At 35.2% G+C, this 21,414-nt stretch overlaps 1 protein-coding gene across 2 annotated transcripts in view; it reads left to right on the forward strand.

Moving 5' to 3' along the window:
• Positions 1-21,414, forward strand: part of ARID2 (AT-rich interaction domain 2) — a 168,112-nt gene that overhangs the window by 77,267 nt on the left and 69,431 nt on the right. For both annotated transcript variants that reach the window (XM_029204619.1, XM_029204620.1), the window contains exons 4-6: positions 10,580-10,713; positions 15,945-16,163; positions 19,752-19,819. In XM_029204619.1, coding sequence (XP_029060452.1) covers positions 10,580-10,713; positions 15,945-16,163; positions 19,752-19,819 — 421 coding nt within the window. The remainder of the gene's footprint in view (positions 1-10,579; positions 10,714-15,944; positions 16,164-19,751; positions 19,820-21,414) is intronic.

Raw genomic sequence — 21,414 nt, forward strand, 5'->3', positions numbered from 1 at the left:
CTTTTTAATTGAATAGTGCCATTTAAAATAATTCCAATATTATATGCTAAATGTTCATATTTGCTTTTGTCTTCTAAATCTGTCACCTATGGCCTAGAATCCACCACAAAATAAATTAGTGCCAAGTTGAAAAAAAAGAAGATATAACTCATGCCACCTGATTCTGTACCTAATGTTGAACTAAGGAACCTAGTTTTCTGTGTTGCCTGATGAGGGAGTGACTGCCATCTGGATTCCAGTATTTTACCAGTCTTGAGTTAAATCTGTCATTTACTAGACAGATTACTGAAAGAGCTCTGTAAATACCTGTTTGATTAATATAGTAACTATTCATAGCAATGTAATTGGCTTTGAGAAGAAAGAGAAATGTGTAGTCTGGCATTTGTAATTTAATAAGTGAACACTGTGTATCTGTCAGTGTGTAAGCTCAGGGTTATGATAATTAAATCTGAAGACCTAGAGTTTGAAACGTAACTTTGTATTTTAGCTCCTTTCTCTTGTCTATTAATACCTTTTAGTTTTTAGAAGTATAGCTCTTTGAAAAACAAAAAAAGGGCTTTGTGCTTATTTATTGAGAGGTACAAGAGATCAGAACTGGGTGCCAGTACCTCAGCTGAACTAAGAAAGGTTGAGTCTCAGTTGGAAATATTTAATCATGAATGAGAACAAGCACTGACCCTCAAGCCAGGGAAATAAAAATTTCAAAAATTGTAACAATTTGCCTAAACCATAAATTTCTGGGGATTGGAATTATGTAAAGAATCTGTTTGGAGGAATAGGGTTAGAATGTGTCATGGGACCAGAAGTCGTATATTTAAAAAAATCTTATGAAAATTTGAATTATGAAGGGCTTTATGTATTTAATATATACTATTTACTATGAGTATCTGGTACTTGTGGTGGTGTCAGTCACTCCATTTTGCTTATGCTCCATTTTGGGTGTTACGGGAGGGAAAAGATAATATTTATGGTCTTTCTTTACTAGTAGTGTTGTCTTCTCCCCCAGCTGTAATAAAAAACACAAATTTTAAATCTACTGTGCTCAGTTATATGTACCAAATTTATAAAGGGCATCTTAAACATATTATTAGTATAAGGTTTTGATTTTAAAATTCTACATCATTGTTATTTTGATTATATTTAAATAAAAATTATTTAATAAGAATTAATTATCTTCAGCTTGTTTTTAATGGTTCCATAGTGAGTTCAATTCTGAAAGACCATACTCTCTAAAATATCTCTATTAGTACTGTTGCCTGAGTTATTTCATGTGATGTAGATAATCCCTCATTTGCAGAGAATGTCACAATTTTTGAGCAGCTATTTATGTCCAAATTTATATATACTCTTCTTTTTATGATATCTGTGTTAGAAATTCAGAAAGAATAGGCTTGATTTATTACCCATTTAAGTCCATCATGAGTCTATAATGGAGAGAGACTGTCTCTTTTTAATCATGTTTTGTTTTGTTTTATGTTTTTAGACTGTAAATTCTATCTGCTGGGCCAGGGTGAAATGTATGCAGCTGCATACTGTCCTTAATGCACAAGGGTTATATCTGGGCATATGTCTCTGCTTTTGTATCTCCAAGAGTAAAGTGTTGGATTCGTTACCTATCAAGCTGCCAGCTAGGAAAGAGTTCCTTGCTCAAATTGAGCTTATATGGAGAACTTAGAAGGAATGGAAAGCAACAGTTTAATTCCTTTCTGGTCTCAAAGGTGTGAATTATTGTGCCTTGTAAAGCTGGATGGGGAAAATGAGGAATGGTGATTACTTACCATGTCATTAGTTTTTCTATTTGTAAATGTATAACTTTCGTTCATCCCACCTTGAAAGTTAAGGTTTGGTACTAAAAAGAAAATAATACTTCTGAGATCACCACATACGTTCATTGATCCACTCCTCCCTCATCTCAGCTGTCTGTAACTATAAAAGCAAAGGGGTGGGTAGGTGCAGGACTTTTTTTTTTTAAATATCTTTATTGGAGTGTAATTGCTTTACAGTGATGTGTTAGTTTCTGCTCTATAACAAACTGAATCAGCTATATGTGTACATATATCCCCATATCTCCTCCCTCTTGCATCTCGCTCCCACCCTCCCTAGGTAGACACAAAGCACCTAGCTCATCTCCATGTGCTATGCACCTGCTTCGCGCTAGCTGCCTATTTTGTATTTAGTAGTGTATATATATCCATGCCACTCTCTCACTTCGTCCCAGCTTACCCTTCCCCCTCCCTGTGTCCTCAAGTCCATTCTCTATGTCGATGTCTTTAATCCTGTCCGACCCCTACGTTCTTCAGAACCTTTTGTTTTGTTTTTTAGATTCCATATATATGTGTTAACATACGGTATTTGTTTTTCTCTTTCTGACTTACTTCACTCTGTATGACAGACTCTAGGTCCATCCACCTCACTACAAATAACTCAATTTCGTTTCTTTTTATGGCTGAGTAATATTCCATTGTATATATGTGCCACATCTTCTTTATCCATTCACCTGTTGATGGACACTTAGGTTGCTTCCATGTCCTGACTATTCTAAACAGAGCTGCAGTGAACACTGTGGTACATGACTCTTTTAGAATTATGGTTTTCTCAGGGTGTATGCCCAGTAGTGGGATTGCTGGGTCATATGGTAGTTCTACTTTTAGTTTTTTAAGGAACCTCCATACTGTTCTCCATAGTGGCTGTATCAATTTAGATTCCCACCAGCAGTGCAAGAGGGTTCCCTTTTCTCCACACCCTCTCCAGTATTTACTGTTTGTAGATTTTTTGATGATTGCCATTCTGACTGCTGTGAGGTGATACCTCATTGTGGTTTTGATTTGCATTTCTCTAATGATTAGTGATGTTGAGCATCCTTTCATGTGTTTGTTGGCAATCCGTATATCTTCTTTGGAGAAATGTCTATTTAGGTCTTCTGCCCATTTTTGGATTGGGTTGTTTGATTTTTTGATATTGAGCTGCTTACATATTTTGGAGATTAATCCTTTGTCAGTTGCTTCATTTGCAAATATTTTCCCCAATTCTGAAGGTTGTCTTTTTGTCTTCTTTGTGGTTTCCTTTGCTGTGCAAAAGCTTTTAAGTTTCATTAGGTCCCATTTGTTTACTTTTGTTTTTATTCTCATTACTCTAGGAGGTGGGTCAAAAAGGATCTTGCTGTGATTTATGTCATAGAGTGTTCTGCCTATATTTTTCTCTAAGAGTTTTATAGTGTCTGGCCTTACATTTAGGTCTTTAATCCATTTTGAGTTTATTTTTGTGTATGGTGTTAGGGAGTGTTCTGATTTCATTCTTTTCCATGTAGCTGTCCAGCACCACTTATTGAAGACGCTGTCTTTTCTCCATTGTATATTCGTGGCTCCTTTATCAAAGATAAGGTGACCATATGTGCGTGGGTTTATCTCTGGGCTTTCTATCCTGTTCCATTGATCTATATTTCTCTTTTTGTGCCAGTATCATACTGTCTTGATTACTGTAGCTTTGTAGTATAGTCTGAATTCCAGGAGCCTGATTCCTCCAGCTCCGTTTTTCTTTCTCAAGGTTGTTTTGGCTATTTGGGGTCTGTTGTGTTTCCATACAGATTGTGAAATTTTTTATTCTAGATCTGTGAAAAATGCCATTGGTAGTTTGATAGGGATCGCACTGAATCTGCAGATTGCTTTGGGTAGTATACTCATTTTCAAAATATTGATTCTCCTGATCCAGGAACAGGGTGTATCTCTCCATGTGTTTGTATCATCTTTAATTTCTGTCATCAGTGTCTTATAGTTTTGTGCATACAGGTCTTTTGTCTCCTTAGGTAGATTTATTCCTAGGTATTTTATTCTTTTTGTTGCAACGGTAAATGGGAGTGTTTTCTTGATTTCTCTTTCAGAATTTTCATCATTAGTGTATAGGAATGCAAGAGATTCTGTGCATTAATTTTTTATTCTGCTACTCTTCAAATTCATTGATTAGCTCTCATAGTTTTCTGGTGGCATCTTTAGGATTCTCTGTGTATAGTATCATGTCATCTACAAACAGTGACAGTTTTACTTCTTCTTTTCCAGTTAGGATTCCTTTTATTTCTTTTTCTTCTCTGATTGCTGTGGCTAAAACTTCCAAAACAATATTGATTAATAGTGGTGACAGTGGGCAACCTTGTCTTGTCCCTGATCTTAGTGGAAACGGTTTCAGTTTTTCACCATTGAGAATGATGTTGGCTCTGGGTTTGTCATATATGGCCTTTATTATGTTGAGGTAAGTTCCCTCTATGCCTACTTTCTGGAGGGTTTTTATCATAAATGGGTATTGAATTTTGTCAAAAACTTTTTCTGCATCTATTGAGATGATCATATGGTTTTTCTCCTTCAATTTGTTATTATGGGTTATCACGTTGATTGAGTTGCGTATTTTGAAGAATCCTTGCATTCCTGGGGTAAATCCCAGTTGATGATGGTGTATGATCCTTTTAATGTGCTGTTGGATTTTGTTTGCTAGTATTTTGTTGAGGATTTTTGTGTCTATATTCATCAGTGATATTGGCCTGTAGTTTTCTTTTTTTGTGACGTCTTTGTCTGGTTTTGGTATCAGGGTGATGGTGGCCTCACAGAATGAGTTTGGGAGTGTTCCTCCCTCTGCTATATTTTGGAAGAGTTTGAGAAGGATAGGTGTTAGCTCTTCTCTAAATGTTTGATAGAATTCACCTGTGAAGCCATGTGGTCCTGGGCTTTTGTTTGTTGGAAGAATTTTAATCACAGTTTCAATGTCAGTGCTTGTGATTGGTCTGTTTATATTTTCTGTTTCTTCCTGCTTCAGTCTCGGAAGGTTGTGCTTTTCTAAGAATTCGCCCATTTCTTCCTGGTTGTCCATTTTATTGGCCTAGAGTTGCTTGTAGTAATCTCTCATGATCCTTTCTGTTTCTGCAGTGTCAGTTGTTACTTCTCACTTTTCATTTTTAACTCTGTTGATTTGAATCTTCTCCCTTTTTTTCTTGATGAGTCTGTCCCATGGTTTATCAATTTTGTTTATCTTCTCAAAGAACCATCGTTTAGTTTTATTGATCTTTGCTATCGTTTCCTTCATTTCTTTTTCTGATCTCATCTTTATGATTCTTTCCTTCTGCTAACTTTGGGGTTTTTTTGTTCTTTCTGTGTTTGCTTTAGGTGTAAGGTTGTTTATTTATTTATTTTTTTGTTTGAGATGTTTCTTTTTTCTTGAGGTAGGATAGTATTGTTATAAATTTCCCTCTTAGACCCATCTTTTGCTGCATCCCATAGGTTTTGGGTTGTCATGTTTTCATTGTCATTTGTTTCTAGGTATTTTTTGATTTTCTCTTTGAATTCTTCAGTGATCTCTTGGTTATTTAGTGGTGTATTGTTTAGTCACCATGTGTTTGTCTCTTTCACAGGTATTTTCCTGTAATTGCTATCTAGTCTCATAGCGTTGTGGTCGGAACAGATACTTGATACGATATCAGTTTTCTTAATTTACCAAGGCTTGATTTGTGATCCAAGATATGATCTATCCTGGAAAATGTTCCATGAGCACTTGAGAAGAAAGTATATTCTGTTGTTTTTGGATGGAGTGTCCTATGAATATCGGTTAAGTCCATCTTGTTTAATGTTTCATTTAAAGCTTGTGTTTCCTTATTTATTTTCACTTTGGGTGATCTGTCCATTGGTGAAAGTGGGGTGTTAAAGTCCCCTAGTATGATTGTGTTACTCTCAGTTTCCCCCTTTATGGCTGTTAGCATTTGCCTTAGGTATTGAGGTGCTCCTATGTTGGGTGCATAAATATTTACAGTTGTTATGTCTTCTTGCATTAATCCCTTGATCATTATGTAGTGTCCTTCTTTGTCTCTTGTAATAGTCTTTGTTTTAAAGCCTATTTTGTCTGATATGAGAATTGCTACTCCAGCTTTCTTTTGATTTCCATTTGCACGGAATATCTTTTTCCATCGCCTCACTTTCAGTCTGTATGTGTCCCTAGGTCTGAAGTGGGTCTCTTGTAGACAGCATATATACGGATCTTGTTTTTGTATCCATTCAGCTAGTCTATGTCTTTTGCTGGGAGCATTTAATCCATTTACATTTAAGTTAGTTATCGATATGTATGTTCCTATTACCATTTTCTTAATTGTTTTGGGTTTGTTTCTGTAGGTCTTTTCCTTCTCTTGTGTTTCCTGCCTAGAGAAGTTCCTTTAGCATTTGTTGTAAAGCTGGTTTGGTGGTGCTGAATTCTCTTAGCTTTTCCTTTCTGTAAAGGTTTTAATTTCTATGTCGAATCTGAATGAGATCCTTTCTGCGTAGAGTAATCTTGGTTGTAGGTTTTTCCGTTTCATCACTTTAAATATGTCCTGCCACTCCCTTCTGGCTTGAAGAGTTTCTGCTGAAAGATCAGCTCTTAACCTCATGGGGATTCCCTTGTGTGTTATTTGTTGTTTTTCCCTTACTTCTTTTAATATTTGTTCTTTGTATTTAATTTTTGATAGTTTGATTAATATGTGTCTTGGCATGTTTCTCCTTGGATTTATCCTGTATGGGACTCTCTGCCCTTCCTGGGCTTGATTGACTATTTCCTTTCCCATATTAGGGAAGTTTTCAACTATAATCTCTTCCAATATTTTCTCAGTCCCTTTTTCTCTTCTTCTTCTGGGACCCCTATAATTCGAATGTTCATGCATTTAATGTTGTCCCAGAGGCCTCTAAGACTGTCCTCAATTCTTCTCATCTTTTTTCTTTATTCTGCTCTGTGGTAGTTATTTCCACTATTTTATCTTCCAGGTCACTTATCCGTTCTTCTGCCTCAGTTATTCTACTATTGATTCCCTCTAGTGAATTTTTAATTTCATTTATTGTGTTGTTCATCATTGTTTAGTTCACTCTTTATTTCTTCTAGGTCCTTGTTAAACATTTCTTGTATTTTCTCCATTCTGTTTCCAAGATTTTGGATCATCTTTACTGTCATTATTCTGAAATCTTTTTCAGGTATACTGCCTATTTCCTCTTCATTTGTTTGGTCTGGTGGGTTTTACCTTGCTCCTTCATCTGGTGTGTATTTCTCTGTCTTCTCATTTTGCTTAACTTACTGTGTTTAGGGTCTCCTTTTCGTCGCCTGCAGGTTCATAGTTCCCGTTGTTTTTGGTGTCTGCCCCCAGAGGCTAAGGTTGGTTCAGTGGGCTGTGTAGGCTCCCTGGTGGAGGGGACTGTTGCCCGTGTTCTGGTGGAAGAGGCTGCATCCTATCTTTCTGGTGGGCACGACCCCGTCTGGTGGTGTGTTTTGCAGTGTCTGTGAACTTATGTCTGTGACCTTATTTTGATTTTAGGCAGCCTCTCTGCTAATGGGTGGGGTTGTATTCCTATCTTGCTAGTTGTTTGGCATAGGGTGTCCAGCACTATAACTTGCTGGCAGTTGATTGGAGCTGGTTCTTAGTGTTGAGATGGAGATCTCTGGAAGATCTTTCACCCTTTGATATTACATTGGGCCGGGGGCTCTCTGGTAGTCCAATGTCCTGAACTCGGCTCTCCCACCTTGCAAGCTCAGGCCTGACACCTGGCTGGAGCACCAAGACCATGTCAGCCACACAGATCGGAAGAAAGGGAGAAAAAAAAGAAAGAAAGAAAAAAAGAAAAGTTGTTAAAATAAAATTTTAAAAATATTATTAAAAAGAAAAAGAAAAAGAGAGAAAGAAGAGAGCAATGAAATCAATCAACAAATCTACCAGTGATAATAAGGTCTAAATACTAAATTAAGATAAAGATAAAACCAGAAACAAATTAGATGCAGAAAGCAAACCCCAAGTCTACATTTGCTCCCAAAGTCCACTGTCTTGGGATGATTCGTTGTTATTTAGGTATTCCACAGATGCAGGGTACATCATGTTGATTGTGGAGCTTTAATCCGCTGCTCCTGAGGCTGCTGGGAGAGATTTCCCTTTCTCTTCTTTGTTCACACAGCTCCTGAGGTTCAGCTTTGGATTTGGCCCCGCCTTTGCATGTAGGTCGCCTGAGGGCGTCTGTTCTTTGCTCAGACAGGATGGGGTTAAAGGAGCAGCTGATTCGGGGGCTCTGGCTCACTCAGGCCCGGGGGAGGGAAGGGTACGGAATGCGGGGCTAGCCTGAGGCAGCAGAGGCTAGCGTGACGTTGCACCAGCCTGAGGCTCACCGTGTGTTCTCCCGGGGAAGTTGTCCTTGGATCACGGGACCCTGGCAGTGGCGGGCTGCACAGGCTCCCCGGAAGGGGGGTGTGGATAGTGACCTTTGCTTGCACACAGGATTCTTGGTGGCGGCAGCAGCAGCCTTAGTGTCTCATGCCCGGCTCTGGTGTCCGCGCTGATAGCCACAGCTTGTGCTGTCTCTGGAGCTCGTTTAGGTGGTGCTGTGAATCCCCTCTTCTTGTGCACCCCGAAACAATGGTCTCTTGCCTCTTAGGCAGTTCCAGACTTTTTCCTGGACTCCCTCCCTGCTAGCTGTGGCACACTAGCCCCCTTCAGGCTGTGTTCACGCAGCCTACCCCAGTCCTCTCCCTGGGGTCTGACCTCTGAAGCTGGAGCCTCAGCTCCCAGCCTCCACCTGCCCCGGTGGGTGAGCAGACAAGCCTCTGGGGCTGGTGAGTGCTGGCCAGCATCGATCATCTGTGCAGGAAACTCTCTGCTTTGCCCTCTGCACCCCGTTGCTGCACTCTCCTCTGTGGCTTGAAATCTTCCCTCCCACCTACCCCCCGTCTCCACCAGTGAAGGGGCTTCCTAGTGTGTGGAAACTTTTCCTCTTTCGCAGCTCCCTCCCCGAGGTGCAGGTCCGTCCCTATTCTTTTGTCTCTGATTTTTTCTTTTCTCTTTTGCACTACTCAGGTACGTGGGGATTTTCTTTCCTTTTGGGAAGTCTGAGGTCTTCTGCCTGCATTCAGTAGGTGTTCTGTAGGAGCTGTTCCACATGTAGATGTATTTTTGATGTATTTGTGGGGAGGAAGGTGATCTCCACGTCTTACGCCTCCACCATCTTTAGGCCCTCCCTCTGCAGGACTTTTAAAACAGTGACTGATGGACTTAGTACCTGCCTGGATCAGGAATGATAGAATGATTTATCTATCAAATGATCACATTTAGAACTTTACTCTGGTATTAATCAGCTTAAGTTCTTATGAAGTGTAGTAACAAGTTCATTAGTTACAGTGTTGTGTTTGACATGGATTTGATCAGTTGTTTCCCTGTTTAAAAATCTTTCTTGTGGGAATCTTATTGTAAATTTGGGAATTTAGTTCTAGTTAATTTTAAGAAGATTGACCATACCCTGTAACGGTGATCCAGTGGGGAATACAGGAACTATCTTATAAATTGATCAAAATGTATTGGGCACATCAGTTTTGGGTGAGAATTTGGCTGTATTGCTGTTTAAAGTTGATAATACCATTTCCAGTGTCTATTGAGAGAAAAGTATTTAAACAAGTGCTGAGATTAATCTTATTGCTGCATGACTTGTAATAGCAAAAAGCAAAACTGAACATAGCTAGTTACAGCACTAGAGATCTTGTTAAATTATGATGTATCAATAGGACCATTATACAGCCATTAAAAAAGACTCATGTAGGGACTTCCCTGGTGGTCCAGTGGTTAAGACTCCGCACTCCCAATGCAGGGGGCCCGGATTTGATCCCTGGTGGGGAACCAGATCTTGCATGCCGCAGCTAAGACCCAGCACAGCCAAATAAATAAAGTTTAAAAGGAAAAAAAAAAAAAGACTGAGGTGGTACTGTGTGTATTGACATGCTCAGATCTCTAAAATATGTTGTTAGATAAAAACATGCATAGAAAATATACAGAAAACACTTGAACCTGTAGTTATCTGTGATGAGTGAGATGTGGAGGCCAGAGCATCTTCTCATTTTCACGTTTTTTTTAATAAATTTATTTATTTATTTTTGTCTGTGTTGGGTCTTTGTTACTGCACACGGGCTTTCTCTAGTTGTGGCGAGCGGGGCCTACTCTTCGTTGCAGTGCGCGGGCTTCTCATTGCGGTGGCTTCTCTTGTTGCAGAGCTCAGGCTCTAGGTGCGTGGGCTTCAGTAGTTGCGGCACGCGGGCTCACTAGTTGTGGCTCACGGGTTCTAGAGCGCAGGCTCAATAGTTGTGGTGCACGGGCTTAGTTGCTCCGCAGCATGTGGGATCTTCCAGGATCAGGGCTTAAACCTGTGTCCCCTGCATTGGCAGGCAGATTCTCAACCACTGTGCCACCAGGGAAGCCCCTTCACGTGGTTTTTACAGTGACCATGTATAATTTTTTTTAATCAGTAAATAAAATGTACTGTTGTTCATCTACATGTAGTTGTCCTTTGATATTCTTTACGTTTACATTTTTATTTGAGCAGTGGTGTGGTCTTTTCTGAAAATTTAAAAACACTTTTAGAACCATTACAGTGAGTTTGTCTTCAGTATTACTGCTGAAGTGACTGCCCACTAATGTGAGGTTTGTGGTATCTTGTTATTATTATTATTTTAAATTTAGGGCCTCTAGAAAAGGAAACCAGATATATGTGGTGGGAGTTAAAAAACAAGATGTAAAGCTATTTTAAATCTCTGCTGTACTGTTTTTCTATTTCAGTTACCTAGAAAAGTACGAGAAAGTTCATCATTTTGGGGAGGATGATGATGAGGTACCACCAGGCAATCCCAAACCACAGCTTCCTATTGGTGCAATTCCATCTTCCTACAATTACCAGCAACACAGTGTGTCAGGTAAATATCACTGGAAATGAACAAGGCATAGTTCCACAGTTTTGAATTAGGAAAATAGACATCGTCCAATGAATTGAATTGAACTAATTGGTATGAGGTCCCTTTCTGTCATAGCCTACATATAAGATTTTTAGTTGCAGGAATTTAGCGTTACAAATATATCTGTATTTTCAAGTGAAGTTTTAAAATTATTTCTTCGTCTAAAGATTAGTTTAACCTGAATAGTTACTAAAATGAGGAGAGGAAGGTCCTGTTAGGATTAGGGAAGCCAGAGGAGTACTCATAGCATCTAGATTTTCTACAATTCCTGGAATTCCCAGCACGGGAATTTCTCAGAAATGTTTCTTACTATTCAACAGTTTTCCTGCCATGGTACCAGGGATTTAAGATTCTTTTCATTCATGTCATTCTTGTAATGGTTATAGAGGAAACTGCAGCTAAAAAGAACAGGACTCAAGTTGGAAATAATCAGGTTGAGAGTCTAATAAAGAGGTTCTTGAGACAGAATAGATGGGAGTTCCGTTGTTTGTGGCTCGGGGGGTTGAGACAGTGATACTTAGGAAGAGAGCTCTGAAGAGGTAAGCATCTCTTTTCTTTAATCACTAACATTTGGCCCGAAAAAGAGGAGATACATCTTTTTCAAGGGTATGTTCTTTATAAAATATACAGTTATCTAGATCTTTATTCTTCTTCATTGGTACTAATACCAATCTCTTAGGTAATCCTTAGTTTTAAGCTCCCTTGTTTGTGCCAGTATCACTATTTAAATTTTCCATTATCTATTTTCAGTTTCTTTCATGTTGAATTTGACTCTGTTTCTTCCCCAGTCAGCTGAGGAAACAGAATCTCCTAGAATCTGTGATCTCCGTTAGAAGAGGTTTTCATCTGATGCTTTTGTATAGTTGGGGCTTGGGAGGGGTGGTGGCAGTGGTGAGTGCAAACCAAATCTAGCTTTATCTTTAATGAGAAGTTATTACCTCAAGAACTACTGTTAAAAGGGAACATTTTAAGTCACCATGTAGAAGATCTTACTAATAGCTTAAGCTGATTAAATAAAATGGGGTGACTTGTTAGGTGATATGCTTCCTGTTTTTAAAAAGAGCTAATGACCATTATCTAATTCAAGGATGTTATAGAGGGTATTCCTACGTTGAATGAGACCTTGTACTAAAGACCTTTAAGACCATCTTGTAACTATGTTGTTCCTATATTTCATCAACAGCAGAACTGTCCATTCTTGTAGCTTAAATAGAGTTTGGTGTCTATTCCATCTTCTCCATTTCTACATTAGATCTTGTTTAAAATGAATTTTTTTTCTGGATCAGTTTTTTTTTTTTTTGGTCCCTCTCCCCTAATTAAACATGATTTACTTCAAAAAAAAAAAAAGATAATTCTGGTATTTCAGAAGCTTAATGAAAGTCATTGATAGAGCTACACAATTTTTAAGGGAATGACAATTTCTTGATCTGGTGTTACAATAACCCCTTTCTGATATGCTATCATATGTCTGTCTTTTTTTTTTTTAAGGAGAATCTGAGTAGTTATGTAATATATGTAACATGTTTGACAAAATCAGGATTGGGGACTTATGAAAGGAAAAAAAAACTAGGACTTGCTGGGGAACATCAGACTACAATATATCTAATTCAAACTGAAAAGAGGTAGTGTTGCAGGGCAGCATTTATGAATTTGAAGGTGCTTTTTATTTTTCTAGAAGGAGCCATAGCAACATTATGACAGTGTTCTAAAAATTAACATGACCATCAATATATAAAACAAATCCTTCACTGATGATTCTTTTCAAATGCCATCAAGGAAATATAGTAAGCTTCATAGCTGTCAGTATATATGTGTGTGCCTGTTTGTGTGTGTGTAAATAAACACCAAAGTAGAATTACATGGTGGTAGATTAAGAGCCTTAGGAAATTTTAATAAGAATGTTTAAAAGATTTGTGTGTACATCTTTGATTATACAGCCTTACTCTTCTTATAGGTTTAGATTAATGTATTTGGATAAATGTATTTTATCTAGAGATGCTTATATTGTTGATATTAAGAAAAGGTATTCTAAAACAGTATTTTGAAACGTAATATAATAAATTGGCATTTAGTATGAAGTGCAATTCTACTCATAATTGTCATGGTAGAATATTGTACATTGATAGAATATGGGACCAAATTTTCCTTTAAGGATACTGACGCCTTTTGCCCAGTGACTTGAAGTGGCCAAAAAAGTATTCATAGATTTTGCTTTGAATTAGTAAGTATTGGCATCAAAATATGGTCGTTTTATTTGCATAGTTTTTCATACTTTTCCATGCCATAAATACCTAATCTTTTTGTTTCCGTCTTTATTCTTTCTTCCTTGGTATTGATTTGGATACAGTCAGTTCTGCAGAATTGTAGTGTAGATTACTAAGGACTTTTTGTTCATCTTCTCTTACACTTTAAAATTAAAAAATTAATTAGTTTCCAAATTAAAGATTTTTAATTTATTTGCAATATCTTTAGCAGAAGAATTATGAAAGGCAAAATTGGTACATGACAACTCATTGAAATTAATAGAATTGCAGAATTTTAGAGCTAGCAAGGATTTTAGTGATCATTTCATCCAATTCAATCATTTCGGTCAAAGGAGGCCAAGCACCCTATCCATTCGCATTTTTGTTACGTAAATTTGGGAGAGATTATACAGGAAGATGTATTATTTTAGTTTTATCAGTTGTATTTGAGCAAAAATTTTCCTTTACATGTCCCATATTCTTATAGACATTTGAACTACAGCAATCACTGCCAGTATCAATGGAAAGAATGTACTGTCTAGTATCTTTAATGTAAACAGCGCTCCAGGAACAATTATCCCTTTCCTCTAAACTGAAAACAAAGAGATTACCTCAGATTAAATTAGTTTGTCAGCAGTGATGCGTTTGTATAAACATTGAGTTAAGAATGTTGAAAATTTCCGATCCCATTCACATTATAACATTGTAGCTATTTAATCATACCTCCTTGGGGATGGGAAGGGAGGCTCTTAAAATCTTGTAAGTATTTTCTCATATATTATCATAGGAATCTTTACCAAGCCTCATATAATTAGAGGACTTTTCATAATTATCATATTTATTCATCTTATTTTAATTGGAGATGACTTTTGGCAAAGTCATTCACGTAAGGATGTATTGAATTGAGTATATGATGGCATCTGTTATTCTTCAGTAGCAAACAGAACAATTCCAAGATCATATTGAAAGCACATAAAGAAGACTGTGACAGATGTTGAATATAGGTTCCAATTTGTTTTCTGTTGAAGAGACTTGCATGAAAATTTTGTGGAATCTAAAAACTTAATTATTGCTGAGACTTGGCATCTCATGATCAATTCCACTGTGCGGTATAGAAATATCAAAATCCCTATATTCACGGAAGTTATGTTACATTTTCCCCAGATATTTATGTTATTTATAAGAAATTTTACTTTTCAAGATTATAAAAAATGAACAACATATTATTGTTCAACCTTAAATATTATAAAGAATCGGTGTCTTATTCATTTATAAGTGTATTGTGATACTTCTTATTGGAGAAATTCCTAGAATATTTTAGAATTGAAGAGGTGTCTCAGATATCTACATTGGGAAATGAAGAAGTTTCTTACATGATTTTCTTCTGTGGCATGTTGTGACAATAGATTCCTACTTGCATTCCATTTAGTGACATTTTAAAAAGATTTTTTTTCAAATCCATATTTTTCTGAAATGTTTCATCTAGCAGTTTTCTAACTCTTCTTTCTTGCCTTTTCTCATTAAACTAATTAGATCTTTACGTGAAAAATGTACTAGGGGTATATGTCTCAGGACGTAGCTGCCAAGGCCTAAACTGCACCAATTAAGAGTCAGTATTTCTAGAAATATAACATTTTCTAATATGTATATATTATGAGTATAAAATATATCAGTGTTCTGTAATCCCATCTTCTCTACCTTCAAAGTTCTAAAAATGTTCTAATTCTCCTACATAAAATCTTAGTTAGGAAAAGATTTGTTAGGACACAAAAGCATGAACTGTAGAGGTAAAAATTTATAAATCACACTTCATCAAAATTAAAACTTCTCTTTCAAGACATTGTTAAGAAAATGAAAAGGTAAACCATTCACTATCTGGGAGAAAATATTTACAAAATAAATATTAGATAAGTGACTCATATTCAGAATATTTTAAACTGACAGTGTTAAGTGCCAACAAGGATGTACAGCACCAGGAACTCTCTCATACATCGCTGGTGGAAAGACAGAATGTTACCACCACTTTGGAAAACAGTTTCACAGTTTCTTGCAAAGTTAAACATACACTTTGTATGACCCAGCAATCCAAGAGAAACGAAGAAATATGTCCGCACAAAGTCCTGTATGTGAATGTTTACAGCAACTGTATTCAGAAGTGCCAAAAACTGGACACAGTCCAAATGTCCTTCAACTAGGGAATGGATAAACAAATTATGTTACAGCCATACTATGGCAGTAAAAAGGAACCAACTATTGATACACACATCAAAATGGATACTAACCTCAAAAGCATTTTGCTAAATGAAATAAATCAGGCACAAAAAGATATATATTGTGTGATTCTGTTTAATTGGCATTTTGAAATAAAGTAATCAGTGGTTGTTTATGGATAGAAGAGAGGATCAACTACAAAGGAGCATAAAGAAACTTCTTTGGGGTGATAGAAATACTCTCTATCTCCATTGTGGTTGTGGTTAAAAGACTATCAAAAACTCATAGAACTGTAGAACTAAAAAGCATGAATTTTACATATTATGTGGCAACAAATCTGACCTAAACAAGTAATAATCCTCCCAAAGAAGGTTGGCAGCGTGTTTAGAAACATGATATTGTTAAAAATTTGAAAGGAACCAGTCTTTCTGGCTTATAGTATTTAAAAATTGGAATAAGTCCCTTGAAATACAAGAATAAAAAATGTAGACAAGGTAAATTAAAATACAATAGTAATTTCGCAATGATATCCAACAGAATATGTACATTTTTTATGTTTTAATACTTTTTGAGGAATGTGATTTTCACTTAAGTTTAGAAAGTTGAACTCTAAACTTCTACTCAGTTTATATTTTATAAAAGAAAACAAACTTCTGTCCTGTATTCAGAAGATATTAACCATAAAAGGTTTCTAATCCTTGATATACTTAACAGTGTTTTCGTTTTTGTCTTTGTTAGATTATCTGCGTCAAAGTTATGGGCTGTCTATGGACTTCAATTCGCCAAATGATTATAATAAATTGGTGCTTTCACTATTATCTGGACTCCCAAATGAAGTGGACTTTGCTATTAATGTATGCACTCTCCTATCAAATGAAAGCAAACATGTCATGCAACTTGAAAAAGACCCTAAAATCATCACTTTATTGCTTGCTAATGCCGGGGTGTTTGATGACAGTAAGTTTTATTAGCCTTAATGTTTTGTATGATCATTGTATTAAAGGTGTTATAGATTTTTTTTAAAGGCTTTTAAGGGGGAAAGTACTTTTTATTAGGCAATATACTAGCATTCTTTATTTCCTTTTGTTATATTAAATGTATTATTATTATTTTAATTAATTAATTTATGGCTGTGTTGGCTCTTCGTTTCTGTGCGAGAGCTTTCTCTAGTTGTGGCAAGCGGGGGCCTCTCACTATCGCGGCCTCTCTTGTTGCGGAGCACAGGCTCCAGACGCGCAGGCTCAGTAATTGTGGCTCATGGGGCTAGTTGCTCCGCGGCATGTGGGATCTTCCCAGACCAGAGCTCGAACCCATGTTCCCTGCATTGGCAGGCAGATTCTCAACCACTGCACCACCAGGGAAGCCCGATATTAAATGTATTATTTAAAATAATGAATGTTTGGATTTTTTTTTAACCTTATATATTTGAATAATAAAAGCCTCACTAGAGCTTTTGAAATTAAAATGCTGTATTTTTCTTATAGTAAATGTGGGTTTGTTGATTTGAGAAAATTGTTTGATACAAAATTCTATAGCGAAAAATAGGACCTGGAAGAAATTGTTTTCTGAAGTCTGTTTCTGCTGGTGTATAGTTATAATTTTTAACTAAACAATTCAGGTCAATGAATTTGAAAATTTGCTGCATAAATAATCAAAATAAGAATGATCAAATATTTCATATTTTTTTACTCGTAGGATTTGTTATTTGTAGGTTTTTATAAATCACGTTCTTTGTTTTCTGTGTAATTATCTCAAATCTAGGTTACTTTTCAGACCAAATTGCTCAATTCTTTAATTGAGCAATTTAACTAGCAATCCCTAGTTTAATAGGGATTTAGAAAATATGTTTTAAAATTTTTTCCTGCTATAGTTTTTCTTTTTAAAATATTCTATGTCAGCTGAATGTTATTGACATAAAATTTTTTCTTGCTTCTCAACCCTCCTTCTACCCCAATACCATGTAACTTCTTTTGTCAGAAGTATATTCTATTAATGGATTAAGGTATTGATATATTTTGAAATTATCATATAGGAAACTGTATAGAACAGTAGATATAGTCTGAGAATTTCATGTAATATTTCATAGGTTCATGAGTATTTTTATGTTTAAACAGTGATGTGTTTGCAAATGAGTTCATTTTTCTGTAATTTGGGTCAGTAGTATAATTTTCAAACATACTTTTATTTGGGATTATCTAAGTAGGATTCCTTTGTTGTTGTTGTTGTTGCTGTTGTTGTTGTTGTTGGCCATGCCACACGGCTTGTGGGATCTTAGTTCCCTGACCAGGGATTGAACCCCCTCGGCAGTGAGCGCACAGAGTCCTAACCACTGGACCACCAGGGAATTTCCTAAGTAGGAGTCCTTACAATTTGACATGTACTTATTTTGTATGAAGACATTTTGAAATTAAACAAAAGTGAAAATGAGTTTCTTACCCTGCCAGAAACTATTCTTGGTTACTTGGAGGAGGAAAAAAGATTAGCACTTATCAGTTTGTATTGTAACTTTGAAGATCTAAATTTGGTAGATTTCCATCTCACTCTCATTTTCTTTGCTTCCTGATATTTCATTTTGATCTTTTAAAGACATTTTTCAGCATTTAATATAGAATGGTTTAAAATTGTTTCACATTTTTTTAGAAATCTTAAAATGAAGTTTTTAAAAATAGTAAATATTCTCAGACCAGAATAATTTTAGTGAATTCTTACCATTTAATCATTGAATAAGAATTACATTTGTATATATGATAAAAGTGAGCTTACCAGCTTTGATGCACTGAGGCATGACATTCTTTATACCCAGTTTATCTTCTTGCATTTTTTAGCGTTTTTGTTTATCTCAGACTAAATTATTATGTAGAGTAGCAATCTAAAACATTAATAATTTAGCAAATGCTGTTTAACGGATGTTTCTTTTATTTCAACAGTTAGAAGTTTAGAGTTCCAGAGTACATAGGGACTTTATGAAGACCGTATACTTAAAACAGTGGTTTTACATTATGAAAATAATTCTTTTGAGTTTGAAGATTAGGGTATATTTGATTATGGGCATATTTCATAAGGCTCTTGAGAGGTTTTGAATTTTTTTAGGGCATGGAATTTTAATTGAGAGAAAATGTAGATACCACTTTCTTTGAAGGTGTGTAATGTTTATACATATATGTATTTGAAGAAGTATAATAAAAATTCCATGTGACAAAAATTTAATTTTTCCATCTTATATTTCCATTCAGTATTTTTTTCCCAGTGAAGTTTTTCTTTATAAGGTTTTCTTCAGGACAAACAAAATTTTGTCTCTTTAGTAGGGTGTGGACTTCATTTTTCTGATTCAGCTGCTACGTCTATATAAATTTGATGTTTTATGAAATTCTTCTTTAGGTCACTGTAGTTAAATTTATTTATTAAAAACTTCAAATCTGTTCTTTATATCATGTCCCCATGATCCTAATATCAATATAATGTTAAACTGTTTCCATTCCTCACCCTTATTAGTACTTTTTCAATGAATAGTCTTATTCTAACCTAAGTACTTTACAACTTTAACTCAATATTAAGTAAAAATATTAGATCTATACTTAAAGGCGTGATAAGACTGCAAACATTCATTAAATCTTTTACAACAGAAAATATATCCATATGTTATGCACGTCACAGCACATCCATTTAAGGAGATTTACTTTTGTTTTTTTAAAGAATTACATTCTAGTTTTTCTGTTAAAAATTGCCAATACATAGTTTTCTCTCTGCATTTGAAAACCAATAGCTTTCATTACAGAATACAGATAATTACAGGTAGTTGATGAAAGTACCTACCTAATTTTTAAAGGTAGATGCCTATTGTGTCACAGGTTAGACATTTGTATTATACAACTTTACTGTCTCGTCCTGTAACTGACAAAATGAGTTAGCAACACAGAGGAGAGAAAAGCAATATGTATCTATATACCTTAACCTCTGTTGTCCGGAGGGGGCAGGGTGTTATTAAGAAGCTTTTGAAAATAGATGGTTTGACTTTGCTCTTGATAACTTTATCAAGAAATACAAACAAGCTATAGCTGAGAATGTTTCCTAAAGGAGATTTCATTGTGGGAATTATTCCCAAAGAATGCCTTGTACTAATATTTCAAATATGAATTACATAATTCTTTTTGAAATGACTGTGAAGATTTAAAGTTATAACAGTTTGGCAATCTAATAGCAGTAGCATCAATTTGACTTTTTAATATGTTTCTCTTCTACAAATGAAAACTAATGCAGAGTAACTATTATAGTACCCTCATTTTTTTCTTATTGTCTGTATAACTATTATGAAAGTGAGTTGTGTATTTTTAGATTGTAGTGACATAAACTTTCTTTAAATTCTATAATTTAAAAAAAACAGTATTTCAAAAGAAATTATCATGACTTTTTATCATTTATTATGAAACAATTTTTAATGAACAAGGTATCCTAAAATGTAGTTTTACTGTTTTTCCAAACCTACCTATTAAGGAACTAAGTGAAAGAAAGAATTTCATTTTACTGAATACACTATTATTCTTTTAGCTTTAGGATCCTTTTCTACTGTATTTGGAGAAGAATGGAAGGAGAAGACTGATAGAGATTTTGTTAAGGTAATTCACGTAAAGTAAAATATTGAACCACTGAATTACATGTAGCCAAGGGCCAAGGGTCAATGGTTGCTTATTTTATATACAAATTGTGATTAACTTGAGTAAAAAATTGTTTAGAATAGCTAATAAACAGAAGTAAAGTTTTTAGTTATCATACATAGATTTCTGAGAATGATAAATCTGTAATAAAAGCAGTAAATCAAAGGATACCCAGACTGTGAGTAGCAGTCCTGGTAATTTTCTTAGGATTCTTTTTCAGTTCACTTAATCACTCTTCAGCTGTGTCTAATATGCCACTTGATTTGTTTGTTAAGTTTTATTATAGTGACTGTGTTTTAATTTCTAGAAATTCTCATTGTGTTTTTTCAAATTTTCCCTTTTTGATCTCCTTTTATAATTTTAAAATATATATTTAAAATATCTTTTTATTAATATAATTAAATTATATATTAAATATATGATATATAAACATAAATATATCGTATATTTTATATGTAAAATATAAATGAAAGCTTAAAGATATGTACATATACACATACCTGATAATGCTAATGTCTAAGCCTCCTGCAACTCTAATTCTGCTGATTCTGACTTGGTGGATTATTCCTTTGTGTTTTATAATGTTGGTTTATAAATTTCAGCAATTTCTTTCTGTAGGATTTTTGTACAGATTGGTTGGAGAGTATTTCTTCACTTCTGTGTTGCTTTTGCCAGTCGCTTGAAAGGAAATACTGATCAGAATGACTTTATATTAATTTTTTTATTGGAGATTTTTCTGATTACTCTGATGGTAAAAACAAATCCATGGGAGATGTGGAGCAGTCTAGTGGTGAACATATCATGGATTGTTTTTACCTGAAAGCTCACGCAGAGACAGTCAATCCCTTTTGTCTCCCTTTCTTAGGGTATTAAACCTTCAAATTTCCCACCATGATATGGAGTTGGATTTTTAATTCCCAGTTTTACAAGCTCACCAAAGTTTTATACTCTGTCCTTACCCCACCCACTAAAAGCCAAGTCTCTTGATTGTAGTTAAGCAGATAATTTCTATAACTCCAGAAAACTGGTGAGTAAAATGTAAGATGCACAAGAAAGTACACTAAAGTAACACATGCAATCACAATGTGGAATGTGTTTGTCAGTATAGTCACTAATCACATGAAATCAAGAAGACACCAGTATGTTGAAGATGAATAGATGATCACCTCTGTTTTCATTAATCGCTGCTATTTATATTTTATTCTCATACTGTATTCTTTGGGTTTAAGTTTCTTCACTTTTTCTAATTTCTTGAGCTGGTGCTTACAGTTATTGATTTTTAAAAAATTTTTTCTAATATATACATTTGAAGCCATAAAATTCCATCCAAGCACACATTTAACTTTATACTTCCAATTTTGATATTTCATGTTTTTATTATAACTCATTTAAAAATATCTTCATATTTCCATTATGATTTTCTCTCTGAAACATGGATTATTTAGAAGGGAATTTTCTTAATTTCCAAAAACATGAAAAATTTTCTAGTTTCCTTTTCTTAATATCTAACTGTATTTCAGTATGTTCAGAGAAACATACTCTGTATAATTTTAAAC

This window comes from Monodon monoceros, unplaced genomic scaffold (genome assembly GCF_005190385.1).
Source record: "Monodon monoceros isolate NGI ecotype Baffin Bay Population unplaced genomic scaffold, NGI_Narwhal_1 Super_Scaffold_6, whole genome shotgun sequence".
Classification (NCBI taxonomy): domain Eukaryota; kingdom Metazoa; phylum Chordata; class Mammalia; order Artiodactyla; family Monodontidae; genus Monodon; species Monodon monoceros.